Raw genomic sequence first — 14,554 nt, forward strand, 5'->3', positions numbered from 1 at the left:
GCTGTAATAGAGGTGGAAATGCTGATGAGAGCAAAGATAAGAGATTAGTTTTCAGGGCTGCCTTAGAAGGCTTCTTGCATGAGGTGATCTGAACTAGGCCTCTCTGATGACTAGGATTTTGACAGCTTTGGAGCTAGGGAGGCACCTCCCAGGCCAAGGTAACAGGCCGAGCAAAGATGTGAACAGGAAATGCCAGTGGTAGGTTTGGGGGTGATGAGTTGTAGGGATATAATAATAATTGGGTCAGGCTTATAAGTGAGGTTGGCTAGCTCTTTGCATGTCATGCTCAAAACCTTATATAATAAAAATAATGAAGAAATAAATTGGATTATTTATCTGTAAGAATGTAGGCAATTAGAATTAGATCCACGACCAATAAAAAAATAATCCATACAGACTGTCATATTAGAGATTTATATTCTTTGCTTGGCTTTTGGTGCTTTATATTCTCCCCCTTGGTTCAGTGTACAGGTTTGGATGCCAGCAAGGGGTTAGAGAAGGCCAGAGAAAAGGGTACTACAGATAAACTGTTCGTAAGCAATTGATAGTACAAGATAAAAGTATACACTAGAAAAGTTGGGAAAATAGTGTTATAGGAAGGAAAGGGTTGATATGAAATGCTCTTCTTTTGTCTTTTGAATTTTTTTTTTTTTTTTTTTGAGACAGAGTCTCGCTTTGTTGCCCAGGCTAAAGTGAGTGCCGTGGCGTCAGCCTAGCTCACAGCAACCTCAAACTCCTGGGCTCGAGTGATCCTTCTGCCTCAGCCTCCCGGGTAGCTGGGACTACAGGCATGCGCCACCATGCCCGGCTAATTTTTTTTTTATATATATATATCAGTTGGCCAATTAATTTCTTTCTATTTATAGTAGAGACGGGGTCTCGCTCTTGCTCAGGCTGGTTTTGAACTCCTGACCTTGAGCAATCCGCCCGCCTCGGCCTCCCAAGAGCTAGGATTACAGGCGTGAGCCACAGCGCCCGGCCTGTCTTTTGAATTTTGACGTATCTGTTGAAAATGTAATCCATTTTCTTTCCTGCCAGTGACCTGCTTATCCAACTTCTCATTCAGATTACTGTGGCCATATGTTGGTGCCAGCACATGCTGTTGTAATCCTACAGTAGTATCTATTGTACGTGTAACTGACAAGGAGATCATTTGCAGCTCTGGTTGTATTAATAAATACAATTCTAAAGTCATATTTCTAATTCTCAGGAGGCACATATATATCTTTTCACATACTGTAAAATTCACCCTTTTAAAGTATACAATTCAATGGGTTTTAGTATATTCACAGAGTTGTACAGCTGTAATCACTATCTAATTCCAGAATATTTTCATCACCCCAAAAAGAAACTCTACTAATTAGCAGTCATGCCTCATTTACATCCCCCTGTCACAGCCCCTGGCAACCAGGAATCTACTTTCTGTCTGTATGGGTGTGCCTATTCTGAACATTTTGTATAAATGGAATCATACAATAGATGGCCTTTTGTGTCTGGCTTCTTTCACTTAGCATGTGTTTGAAGTTTATCCATTTGGAGCATTGTATGGCCATGTCACATTTTGTTTATGTGTTCATCAGTTAATAGACATTTGGGTTCCTATGTTTTGGTTATTATGAATAATACAGCTAGGAACATTCATGTACAAGTTTTTACGTGGATGTGTTTTCATTTCTCTTGGGTATATACCTAGGAGAGGAATTGCTGGGTCATATGGTCACTATGTTTACCTTTTTGAGGAACTGCCAGGCTGTTTTCTGTTATCAATGCACCATTTTATAATTTCATCAGTAGTGTATGAGGATTCCAATGTCTGCACATCCATGTCAGTGCTTGTTATTATCTGTCTTTTTGATTCTAGCCATCCTAGAGGGTATGAACTACAGTGGTATTTCACTGTAGTTTTGATTTGCATTTTACTGCCAGCTAATGATGTTAAGCATTTTTGCCCACTTTTTAAATTGGTTGAGATTGTTTTTTTTTTTTTAAACTGATGAGTTAGTTGTAAGAGTTACTTATACAGTTGACCCTTGAATAACACAGGGGTTAGAGGACACCAACTCCCTGCACAGTCAAAAATCATGTAACTTATGACCCACCCCCCCAAAAAAAAACCTAACTACTAATAGCCTGCTGTTGACTACAAGCCATAACTATAACATAAGCAGTCAATTAACATGTATTTTGTATGTTATGTGTATTATGTACTATATTCTTACAATAAAGTAGCTAGAGAAAAGAAAATGTTTCTAAGAAAATCATATGGAAGAGAAAATACATTTACAGTATTGTACCATATTTATCAATACAGTAAGTTTATGTCATCTGTTTTCAAGATGAATCATCTGTCTGAAATGGCAGGCAACTGCAGCTGCAGACCTCAGTCTATAGTACATATCAAGCAATTCAACTTTTTCTCGTAATGTCATGACTTTTCTCTACTTCTTGGGAGCACTTCCAGCATCATTAGTGGCACTTTATATGGGTCCCATGGTGTTCATTAAGGTTTACAGTATTGTACTAAATGTGATGAAAAATAATGAGAGAGATCACTTTTACTGCAATTTACTGGAGGGATGAACTGTTCATGAAGAGATGATTAGTGTCACAGGGCATACTTGCAACATGAGCTCATCACAGTAATGATAGGATGTGGCTACAAAAATATTAAGTATAGTATGTACTACAGTTAATTTTAGGCAGTTATGATTTAATACTGCATCTTTGTTTCCTTCAACTGTAAGTGGGGCCATGTACAGTCTGTGTGTATAAGTTTTGACGAATTCTAACTTTTTATAATAGATTTGTATATATGTTATGATAGCAAATGATAGAATAGACTAGTATATACATATATTTTATGCATTCATGACATACCTTTTTCTTAATTTTTTTAATATTTCTAGGTCATGCAGTTTGTGCGTTTTTTCAAATTGTTGCAGATCTGCAAAAAAATTTCTAATATATGTGTTGGAAAAAAATCTGCATATAAGCATACCTGTGCAGTGCAAATCTGTGTTGTTCAAGGGTCAACTGTATATTCTGGATATAAGTCCCTTATCAAATACACAATTTACAAATGCTTTCTCCCATTTTGTAGGTTGTCTTTCCACTTTTTTGATAGTGTCCTTTGAAGCACAAAAGTTTTTAATTTTGATGAAATCCAATTTATTTTTGTTGCTTGTGCTTTTGGTATCATATTGAATCTGACTTTTAATATGATCTGAATTACTGAAAAATTTAGAAAGTGATTATCCTTGAGATCTGGTTGGTAGCAGTATTTAAAAATTTAGAAGAAAATGATTTCCATTTCTTTTTTTTTTTTTTTTTTTTTTTGAGACAGAGTCTCACTTTGTTGCCCAGGCTAGAGTGAGTGCCATGGCGTCAGCCTAGCTCATAGCAACCTCAATCTCCTGGGCTTAAGTGATCCTACTGCCTCAGCCTGCCGAGTAGCTGGGAATACAGGTGTGTGTCACCATACCCGGCTAATTTTTTCTATATATTTTTAGTTGGCTGATTAATTTCTTTCTTTTTTTTTTTTTTAGTAGAGATGTGGTCTCACTCTTGCTCAGGCTGGTCTTGAACTCCTGACCTCGCTGCGAGTGATCCACCCACCTGGGCCTCCGAGAGTGCTAGGATTATAGGCGTGAACCACCGTGCCCGGCCTCCATTTCATTTTAATTGTAGCACTAGGTAAAGCTAGGCTTTTAGTTAAAATGAAACTTTAAAAAACACTTTTGATATTAAAGTATAACTTCACAACCAAATCAGAACTTTGACGATTGAACTCAGTATTTATTATTCTAGGTTTTCTTGCAGACTTTAACATAAATCTGTAAGCTTTTACATGATGTGATACCATAGTGCATACTGCTTGGTTTTATCACTTAATGGTATATTTCTACAGTTCCATGTTTCCATGTCTTCTCAGGTTGTTCAGAGCACCCCCTAGTTAGGCAAATAAATCATTTTCATTTGCCCAACTGAATATTTTTGTAGAATTTCACTTTATTTATTTTTTGGGGGAGGTGGTTTTAGAATAGTATGGGCATGTATTTTTTGGTATAGTCTAAAAAATTGACAACTTGGGGGAAATTTTATAACTATAATATGTGCTCGTGTAATATAAATCTTTTTAGAGAGCATGTTTCATTTTTATAATATTAGCTATATAGGCATGTCAGTTATAAAATTCCTTATGGTAAATGCTAGAGGCATGCACAGGGTGTGTTAGGAGGGGGTTCATTCAGAGATATCTGGTAGGTGTTGAGGAGGAGATGAGGTCTAGCTGCATCTACCAGGGTGAGTAGGAGTTAGCCAGGCAACAGGATGGAAAAAAAGGGGAGCAAGGTGAAGCATGAGGTCACATAGTAAGGATCTTACTGGAGGATCAAGTGTGAGGCACAACGACCTCAGCTTTCAATCGTAAGCCCAGCTGACACCATTGGTAGTGGAGAGAGGGATCATAACAGCATCCATCCCGGCTCTACCTGAGGCCTTCCTCCTCCCCTCATCTGCAGCCGTTCTCCCATTGCAGCCAGTTGCTTTTCTGGATTGCATATCTGATTGGGTCACCCACTACTGAAGCTATTTCAGTTTCTCCCCACCATCCCAAGGGTACAGGCAGAAATCCTTCCCCTGGTTTCTACAGCCCTGCCCACTCCATGGCCTGTCCCTCCAGCCCCATTTTTCTAGCACACTGTCTGCTCTCTAGCCTCCAGTGGCCCAGGCCCACTTTGAGCTCTCTCGGTCCTTGCCAGGCCAGGCTTCCTTGAAAGAGCCTTGGCATGGGTTGGTCCCACTTTCTGGTTCTGGCTCCCTCTTTTTTCTCATAGTCTTTTCCTCCTCCTGCTGAGCTTAGCCTGAGGTTAAATCTACTTTCTCCTGGTCAAATCCTCCTCCAGTGGAGTCAGACTTTGGTGAGGGTTGCATTCTAAGGCCAGCATGTGGCTAAAATGATCATTGAGACATTACTTTAGAACAGACCACACTGGAAACCCATATACAGTCTCTCATTAACACAGTGTACCACTGTGTTGCCCTCCTGTGTTGGAAGTTACTGCTGTTTCCTTAACTGCAGCTGGGCAAGTGAATTAATGGGCTTGTGTTACAGGATCATGTTGTATGCAAATTAAGTCCCCCTGATGGCCTGGACGCCCTGAGATATGGGTTTACACATTGTGCCTCTCACTCACTGAGGGAGATTGGGGCAGAATCCCTTGCACTATTCTAAGTTGTTCTTTGGGTTTTGGCTGAGTGTGAATAGTCGCACTCTGTATCATGTGCCTCTCATTTTGTAGGACTTGCCACAATTATAACAAACGGGTTTGTGTGGATGTCACTCTCACCCAACACAAGCTCCATAAGGCAGGGACTGTGTGTGTGTAAGTGTGTGTGATTTGCATCCTCAATGTCTGGCATATAGTAGACACTCACAAAATGCTTGTTGAAAAACCACACTCCCACTTGTGCTCCGGAACACTAGGCTTCTGTGGAGACGCTTCAGAGTTCTGCAGACATTTGACATTTAAATCATGTTTTAAACTAATTAAACATAGGCACATTCAAATGTGCTTTATACCACATATCAACAGATTAGAGACTACTAATTCTGTCAGGTTAACTTGTTCTTGTGCATATCTTAAAGCAAGGAGTTGAAAGATTCTTATTGTTTGCAACTGCTTATTTTCATTTCACCTGTAACAACAGGAAAACCCTCAGAAACAAATGCAAAGGCAGTGGAGATTGGCATAGCCTGGTGGGTTAAGTGCCTGGGCTGTAGAGCCAGTCTGCCGCATTCATCTCTAAGTCACACCTTTTACTAGGCGTGGAACCTCTCTGAGTCAGTATCCTCATCTGTAATGTAGAGATAATAGGAGACTTGTGAGGAGTAGATGCCGTGTCGCAGAGTAAGTGGTATATACAGGGCTCAATCAATGTTACCTGCTATTATTATTGTTATTGTTTTATCCTTTACCCCAAATGTTGGAATTTGAAAGAGTCTTGTTTTTGTTTTTTTTTCATTGATTGAATTCATAGGTTAAGGACTGCTAAGTCCCACAAAAATGCCCTTTGCTTTAAAAAAGGGGGGTGGGCGGTTTGAAACCATTGGTTTAGACCAAGAAAGGCTAGTATTTTAGCACAGTCCCACATGGTCATCACTTTGATCTTTAGGACTAGCATCCTTTGGCTTCCTAATGTAGGCCTGCAAGATCCTGTGATTTGTTCTGCCCATAGTTCTTACCAAAGTTTGATGGAACAAATGGCTATAAAATGAACCTGTGTATAAAACTGCCAGTAAAGACTTCCTCATGTATTCATTCACAGAAACTTCCTGTACTCCTGTAAGGAGCCTGGCTTGTGATGAAAGACTTTCCCTCGTCATCTGAGTGAATCTTCTCAACGGACCCTAGGAGGTAGGTACTGTTGTTGCCATTGTTCCCATGAGGCTCACTCATGGGGTTGTGCTCCTGGCATTTGGTACCAGGAACAAGTTCTCCTTTCTGACAGTGTGCTTTTTTATTCATTCGCACAGAAACAAGAGAGTTTTCATTTTTGCCTTGGCCGCATAGAGCTTCAGACACTGTGCTACCTTTAGCTTTAGCCCCACTTTTCCTGTGTCATATTGTGCCCCTCCCTTACATGGCCCCTCTCTTTTTCTTGTTTGTGTTATCTTTGTTTTATTCTCTGGAGTATGACTTATTCTAAGCCACTCTAAATTTGGACAACTTATGAAGAATGAATGAAATATTATACATTTCATCTTAATAGCTATCTCTGAGTATGAAACTTAGAAAAGAAGGGTGGGCAGATAAAAAACTTTTTGAAAAAACAATGATTAAAGTGGAATATTTGATTGCAGGGTCTTTTTTAGGCTGAGAAAGATAGGCAGCTTTCAGGTGTGGTTTTCCTTTTAAGAATCTGGCTGCCAGTAGCAATCAGATACTATACTTCTTTCACATTTTAATTCTTGTTTTTACTCTTAATTATGAAGACAAATGTTAAGGTGAGCTATTTTTTTCTTTGCAGATAATGATGCTTTAATTGAACAATTAAGGTAAGATTTATGACCTATGTAATATACATTTCTTATTCAGATTTCTTTGCTGAATTTAGCAGAATTACTAAAGCAATGTTTTAACCTTGGTGAAAGTTATAGCCTTTGGACCATGATTCCAAACTGTGGAGTATAAGAGATTCCACATTACATTTTTAGGTAAATTTTGAAAATAATATAGTAGGATATCTTTATTCATTTAACTTATACTAAAGAAGTTTCAAAGGATGTTACTATTCTTAGAGAAGAGAAAAGGAATATTTTTAATGTCCATAAACTGATTGAGGTTATGTTGAATGAAGCTAGGTTTTGTTAGATGCCAATAGGAAATAAGATGGTCTGTATAATTATTTATATCACCATGTATTTTATGTATAGTCCTATAGTTAGAGAGATGTTCATGTGTATATTAGTTACTTAAGCAAATGTCAATATATTCTCAAGTAGGAATATCTAGGAGGCTCCAAACTGTAGATGGGAAATATGAAAAATTGTACCCTATTTCCTGGTGTGTGGGTTTAACATACCCCAAATTTGCTTGGTCAGAATAATGACACACACTAGGAAATCCCACATTATTATGAAAAAAGAAAAGAACTACTGAAGCGACCTGATAAAATTATAAATTACAAATCTCAAGGAATTTATAAAACTTAATTTGGTATATGTGTATAACCAGTATTCTGGTATTTGGTAGGGTTTGTTTGATTATATGATCTAGCTTATAATTTGATTTTAAGATTCTGAAATTTTAGTTCTATATAATAAAACTTAGTGTCTGGTAAGGCAGTTAGATCTGTAGAGACTTAATAAAATATTGGAATAAATGATAGGCTATGTCTGCTACACTCTGATAACACAACGTGGAAATTGCATGAAAGGAACAACATTGAGGGGGCTTGCTAGGCAGGGAAGGCTTCCCAGTGGAAGTGACAACCATGCTGAATGGTTCTGAAGGCACAGTGTTGGTTGGGAGGTCATGAGCAGAGGGAGTGGTGTATGCCAGGGCGAAGGCAAGATTGTGCAGTGCACTGAGCAAGAGGAACTGGATTTCAGTTCCACGTGACAGTGCTTTTCAGGATGTCTGAAGCAGAGAATGTTGGTGGGGGAGGTGGCCAGAGGGAGGCTGGCCAGGTGAGCAGGGGCCAGGTATATTGTCTTAGGAGTTGGCCTTAGTCTTGGAAATGACCCATTGAAGGATTCTGAGAGGACGTTAGATAGATGCTCCCCCTATGTCAAAATAGTTGGTTTGCTTTTTTTGTTTTGTTTTGTCAGTATTTTTAAGTTGAAGTTGTTTAAGCAAGATTCCAAAAATTAAAGCAACCGATTTAGCGCATTGTTACCTAAATCATGAAAGTAAGGGCCTTGAGGGTGTTTGGGTCTCCTCTCAAACATTAATTTAGTCTGGGCATTGAGCAGAGCCGTACATTTGAAATTTAAAAAGTCTCCCAAGGGGCACCTTAACTGCCTCACACTTTTCTTGGACAGTTTAAATTGTATTAATTGTAGTAGTTATTTCTATAATAGTGATTTGAAGAACCAGTAAGAGGTAGGGACTAAGGTATGTCCTTTTACTTTTTAATCATATTTTCCCATTTACTTGATTGCTCACTACTACAGGTTTTTATCAGAATAGTAGAGCATGTAGTTAGAAATGTAGAATTCTTAAGAGGTTGTAAGATATATTCGATTACATCATACTGGGTCATATTTACATATGACCAACTATAGATAGCCAGAGAATATTTACTGTAGTGATTTTATAATTCATCACAGTCAATATAAAAATTATTGTCCATATCTTTCTTACCTTCCCATTGAGTGATTCACAATATTTGCTTTCATGTTAAGGTTAATGGCTAGTTTTGCTGTAGAACTGTGCTGTCCAATACAGCTATTGATTCTTTAAATGTGGCTATTTAGTTAAAATTAAATAAAATTTAAAATTCAGTTCCTCACTCCCATCAGCCACATGTCAAGCACTCAGCAGCCACATTTGGCTAGTGGCTGCCATATTGGACATTTCCATCACTGTATAAAATTCTGTTGGACAGTGCTGCTCTTCAGATTACCTTCTTATAAATTTTAATATACTTAAAAGCCATTTAATACCAAAATATTTACCAATTGATATAATTTGATTCAAAATAACTAGGGGGAGAAGGGAGAGTGAGGAGTAATAGAGGAAATAGGATTTGCCATAAGGTGATAATGGGTAGAGCTGGGTTTAGGGTTCTTGGAAGTTGATTGTATTATTCTCATTCAGAAATTTTGTGTATGTTTGAAATTTTCCATAATAAAAAATAAAACAAGGCCAGTTGAGGTAGCTCATGCGTATAATCCCAGCACTTTAGGAGGCTGAGGTGAGAAGATCACTTGAAGCCAGGAGTTTGAGACCAGCTTAAGCAACATAGAAAGGCCCCCATCTCTATAAAACATTTTTTTTCCTTTTTTTTATCAAGCAAGGAGTTCTTTGTTGGACAACAAAAGAATTTAAAAATTATCCAGGTGTGGTGGTGTGTACCTGTAGTCCCAGCTACTCAGGATGCTGAAGCAGGAGGATTACTTGAGCCCAGTTCAAGGCTGCAGTGAGCTATGACTGTGCCACTGCACTCGAGCCTGGGTGACAGAGTGAGACCCTGTCTCACAAAAATAATAATAATAATAATAAAACAGAAGTCCTTACCCCACATAGGCTGACTCTTACAGTGTTGGAAAACTTTTAATCCTGCCCCAGGACTTCTCCTAAAGACCATGTACAGTACCACTTTTTTGTTTAAGGTTTATTTCATTCCATCTCGAAACACATAAATAACAGCTAAGAGTTGGAGCTGCCCAAATGAGTCTTGTGGGTAGAATGTACTAGATTATGATTTTAAAGTAAAAATTCCATTGCTGGTGACATTAATTTTCAAAAACTCAAAATAGTATTCCTAATGACAAGAATAAAGTCCATCTGTATAGTAGTGGGTTTATTTTATTTCACAGCCAGATCATTTAGCTTCTGTCTGTGGCTTTCCTGGCTAACAGCTCCTATTTCTGAAGATAGAACATCCTCGGGACGAGGGATGCCATCAGTGAACACCATCACTGTGTGCTGAAGGGCTGTTTGAAGTTGTTACAGAAACTTGTGGACTTGGGTCTCTAACTGCATCTTTAACAAGTGGTGGTGGGGCTTATTGTGAGCAGAGAGGGACTTATCTAGAGTGATGGTTCCGAGTGAGGTCTTTGGGGTCAGACTCAGGCTTAAGTGTCAGCCTGGCAGTCTACTGTGGCCTGAGAAAGAGGAAGAGGGAGCCCTTATCAGCTGTTTTAGGGAATAATGGGTAGGGTAGTGGCTGGCACACCGATTAAGTGCTCAGTAAATGACAATTCTTGTTATTAGGTATTCCCTTTGCAAAAAGGAATTGGGGCTGTATGGGTTTTTTTTGTTTTGTTTTTGTTTTTGTTTTTGAGACAAAGTCTCACTCTGTTGCCTTGGGCTAGAGTGCGGTAGCATTAGCCTAGCTCACAGCAACCTCAAACTCCTGGGCTTAAGCAATCCTTCTGCCTCAGCCTCACGAGTATCAGGGACTTAAAGGCATGCACCACCATGCCTAGCTAATTTTTTCTATATATTTTTAGTTGGCTAATTAATTTCTTTCTATTTTTAGTAGAGACGGGGTCTCGCTTTTGCTCAGGCTGGTTTCGAACTCCTGACCTTGAGTAATCCTCCCACCTTGGCCTCTCAGAGTGCTAGGATTACAGGCGTGAGCCACCACGTCCGGCCCATGGGGCTGTATGTTTTATTTCATTTAAATGTTGATATTCCTAGAATCATGTAGCAAAATGCACAGGTATAAAAGAATGTAATGGTACCTTTTTATTTTACAGAGTTCTGAAGTCAAAGCTCTTGAGATTAACAATGGCAGGAAAATCATCGCTTTTTAAAGTAATTCTCCTTGGAGATGGTGGAGTTGGGAAGAGTTCTCTTATGAATAGATATGTAACTAATAAGTTCGATACCCAGCTCTTCCATACAATAGGTGTGGAATTTTTAAATAAAGATTTGGAGGTGGATGGACATTTCGTTACCATGCAGATTTGGGACACGGCGGGTCAAGAGCGATTCCGAAGCCTGAGGACGCCATTTTACAGAGGTTCTGACTGTTGCCTGCTTACTTTTAGTGTCGATGATTCGCAAAGCTTCCAGAACTTGAGTAACTGGAAGAAAGAATTCATATATTATGCAGATGTGAAAGAGCCCGAAACCTTTCCTTTTGTGATTTTGGGTAATAAGATTGACATAAACGAACGGCAGGTGTCTGCAGAAGAAGCCCAGGCTTGGTGTAGGGACAACGGCGACTATCCTTATTTTGAAACAAGTGCAAAAGATGCCACAAATGTTGCAGCAGCCTTTGAGGAAGCTGTTCGGAGAGTTCTTGCTACCGAAGATAGGTCAGATCACTTGATTCAGACAGACACCATCAATCTTCACCGAAAGCCCAAGCCTAGCTCATCTTGTTGTTGATTATTAAAGATAATGTCGAGGCATTCTAACCAACTCATACATATACACAAGATAAACATGGGGGAGGAGAGAGAATTAGCATTTGCAGCAGTGTACCACCTAATAAAGTTAAACTAACGTATATTGCTGCTTCATTAGTTGATGGGAGAAGGGACACATCCATTCATGGAGGAATCTATTTACTCAATAATGGCACCTTACATTTATAAATTGTAATGGTTGTCTAATAACGTTTCTTTAATTTAAATATGTAAGTTACAGAGCTAATAAATGAGATGACCAAGACTTTAATTATAATTAAAACAAAAAACTTGACTATTCTAGAAGTTATACTTGGATTTTTTTCCTGGGAAATTGGAGAACTACTTTTTATGTGTGTATATTTTTATGTAATTAGCATTGTATTCTTGGTTCAGGGAAAACCTTTCCTAAAGCAATGTTAGATATTAAAATTAAAATCTAATGCATTTGCAATGCATTGTTACTTGATTACTTCATTCTCTTTAAAATGATTTAACTGTTCATATTTTCATTCCACATATCATTAGAATTGACCTCACTAGTAATTATTTGTCATTTGTGTGCCACACATGGATCCCCACCCCCACCCCCAAGACAAAAGCTAACTTTATTACTCTTGGAGGAAATACTAAGAATTATTGTACTTTGTGAGGGTAAATGAAGACATCTTTCTTTGGTCACGTATTTATTTATTTAGTGTATTTATCACTGAACATTGTTTAGTGATTTGCTCTCCAGGGGATTTTTTGTTCTAAAAAGAGGACTTGCTGCAATGACCAGACTTGATAAGGGAAATTGTAGTCTTTCATGGGTCAAATTCATATGCTGTGCCATTCATGGTGATCCAATCATATGGAGGCAAACCAAAACCTAGACTGCAGTTGGCATGGACCAGACCCTCAACTGTGGAGCAATAGGGTTATCAGGCGACGTGCTGGGTGAGGGGAGATTTTAAAAAATTAGATTGATACATTTCTCTCCCTGGCCCCACCCATTGGGAACCACTGAAAAACATTACAGTAAGCTGAGCTGAAAGTCCGATGTCCTAACATAAGGGCCAATTTTGCCATATGGGAAAATTTTATGGAAACATAGAAGATGGATGAGGAACAAAGCAGGCGGTGACTGGCAGCAGGAGTGATGAGAAACAGCTGCTGAGCTTCCCGGGAAGAAAGCAGAAGAGAAGCAGCAGCACAGATCACGCTCCACAGTCCCAGGAGGAGGGAGGGCCCCTGATGGTACAGGACTTGCCCATCATACAGTGTGCAACTGACTGCTGTCGTAATGGTCATACCTCCAGCTAGGTTCAAGCCTATCTCTGAACAGAAGGCCTTTTGAGATAGAGTTCAATAGAGTTTTAAGAAAAAGGCAAACTACTGAACTTGGAGGACAGAAAAACGTGCATTTGACATCTGATGTAGCAATTACAATGTGCTGTGTGGAAGCGAGAAAATTACAGTTCCATTAATGGACTACTTAATATTTTTGTCACTTTCTTCACCCTTGTGAGGTTCCCTAGTTGAAGTTAAAACATCCAAAATGTTCCTTGTCTTAAAAGATAACCTTTTTACATTTCTATACAAACGTAAGGTTTCCCTTTAATACTGTGACATGATGCAATTTCTTTCACAATGTCAGTGTCTTGTAGGACATTAAAGTGTTAAACAGAAAAACGGACTAGTGTGGGTACCTCGTGAAAGGTGGAGTCTGGACAGTCATTGGTTTCTGGGACTCTGGATTGTCAATCAGGAAGCATGTGACCAAAAAGTTAAAGAACATGGGTGTAGCATGGCAGAGATTGGGAGTACTTATGTACATGAGAAACACAGACACCTAATGAAGCATCCTCAGAAATTTCCCAGCTATAGAAGGGACAAAACTAGATTTGTATATTTTATCTGGATTACTTTTGGAACACTAACATAGATAACCAACTTAGTGCTGACATACATGTGCTTAGTGGAATCTGATTTTCTTAAGACTGATTTCGCCCCATTGCTCTTGTGTTCCAGAACCTTTAAGGACATTGCCTGCCAGATCCAAGCTTTACCAGCTTAGCTTTCCTAATGATCAGCCCCTGGCATTCTGCTGTTGCCAGTCCTGGTTCCGTCCTATCAGCTACTGGTCCTACCTATCCAAGTGCTCCAGTGCTCTTTTCCACACCTTCATGCCTGCGATACTTTTCCTACCTCAGGGGTCCCACTCATTGCTCTACTTCCCTTGGAGCTCCTTCAAAGACACAGTCAAATGTGAAATTTGCCATTTTCCTTTGGTAATATACTCACACAGGGTGCGTTACCAGTTCCCATCTCACCCTCACAATCCTGGAGAAAAGGATGGCTATTTGTTAGTGTACCAGTGTTGTACAGCTGAGCCAGGGCCTGAACTCAAGTTTTCCCACTGCCACAACTTCCTGCTGTTCCCCATGCTGCAGTTCCTGGCTGGCTTGCATTATAGCCTTCTGGATTATATGCTCACTGAGGGCAGGGCAAACCATATACAATGAATATGTGTTTGGGTGTCTCCTATTAGCACAGCTGAAATTACTCCCAGACTTTTTTTTTTTGGAGACAGTCTCGTTTTGTTGCCCAGGTTAGAGTTAGTGCTGTGGCATCAGCTTAGCTCACAGCAACCTCAAACTCCTGGGCTCAAGCAATCCTGCTGCCTCAGCCTCCCAAGTAACTGGGACTACAGGCATGCGCCACCATGCCTGGCTAATTTTTTCTATATATATTAGTTGTCCAATTAATTTCTTTCTATTTATAGCAGAGACGGGGTCTCGCTCTTGCTCAGGCTGGTTTTGAACTCCTGACCTTGAGCAATCCACCCGCCTTGGCACTCCCAGAGTGCTAGGATTACAGGCGTGAGCCACCAAGCCCAGCCACTCCCAGACTTCTAAATGAGTTTGTTCTTTTTTTCTGCTCCCAAACCTTTGGCACCTACTGTGTTTCCCCAAAAAGAAGACA

General features: G+C 39.4%; 1 protein-coding gene across 2 annotated transcripts in view; it reads left to right on the forward strand.

Moving 5' to 3' along the window:
- Nucleotides 1-12,272, forward strand: part of RAB9A (RAB9A, member RAS oncogene family) — a 29,963-nt gene extending 17,691 nt beyond the window's left edge. For both annotated transcript variants that reach the window (XM_012784811.3, XM_012784810.2), the window contains exons 2-4: nucleotides 6,328-6,416; nucleotides 7,030-7,057; nucleotides 10,931-12,272. In XM_012784811.3, the coding sequence (XP_012640265.1) occupies nucleotides 10,962-11,567 (606 nt within the window). In that variant the 5' untranslated portion in view covers nucleotides 6,328-6,416; nucleotides 7,030-7,057; nucleotides 10,931-10,961 and the 3' untranslated portion in view covers nucleotides 11,568-12,272. The remainder of the gene's footprint in view (nucleotides 1-6,327; nucleotides 6,417-7,029; nucleotides 7,058-10,930) is intronic.
- Nucleotides 12,273-14,554: the final 2,282 nt, after the last annotated feature.

This window comes from Microcebus murinus, chromosome X, assembly GCF_040939455.1.
Source record: "Microcebus murinus isolate Inina chromosome X, M.murinus_Inina_mat1.0, whole genome shotgun sequence".
NCBI classification, from domain to species: domain Eukaryota; kingdom Metazoa; phylum Chordata; class Mammalia; order Primates; family Cheirogaleidae; genus Microcebus; species Microcebus murinus.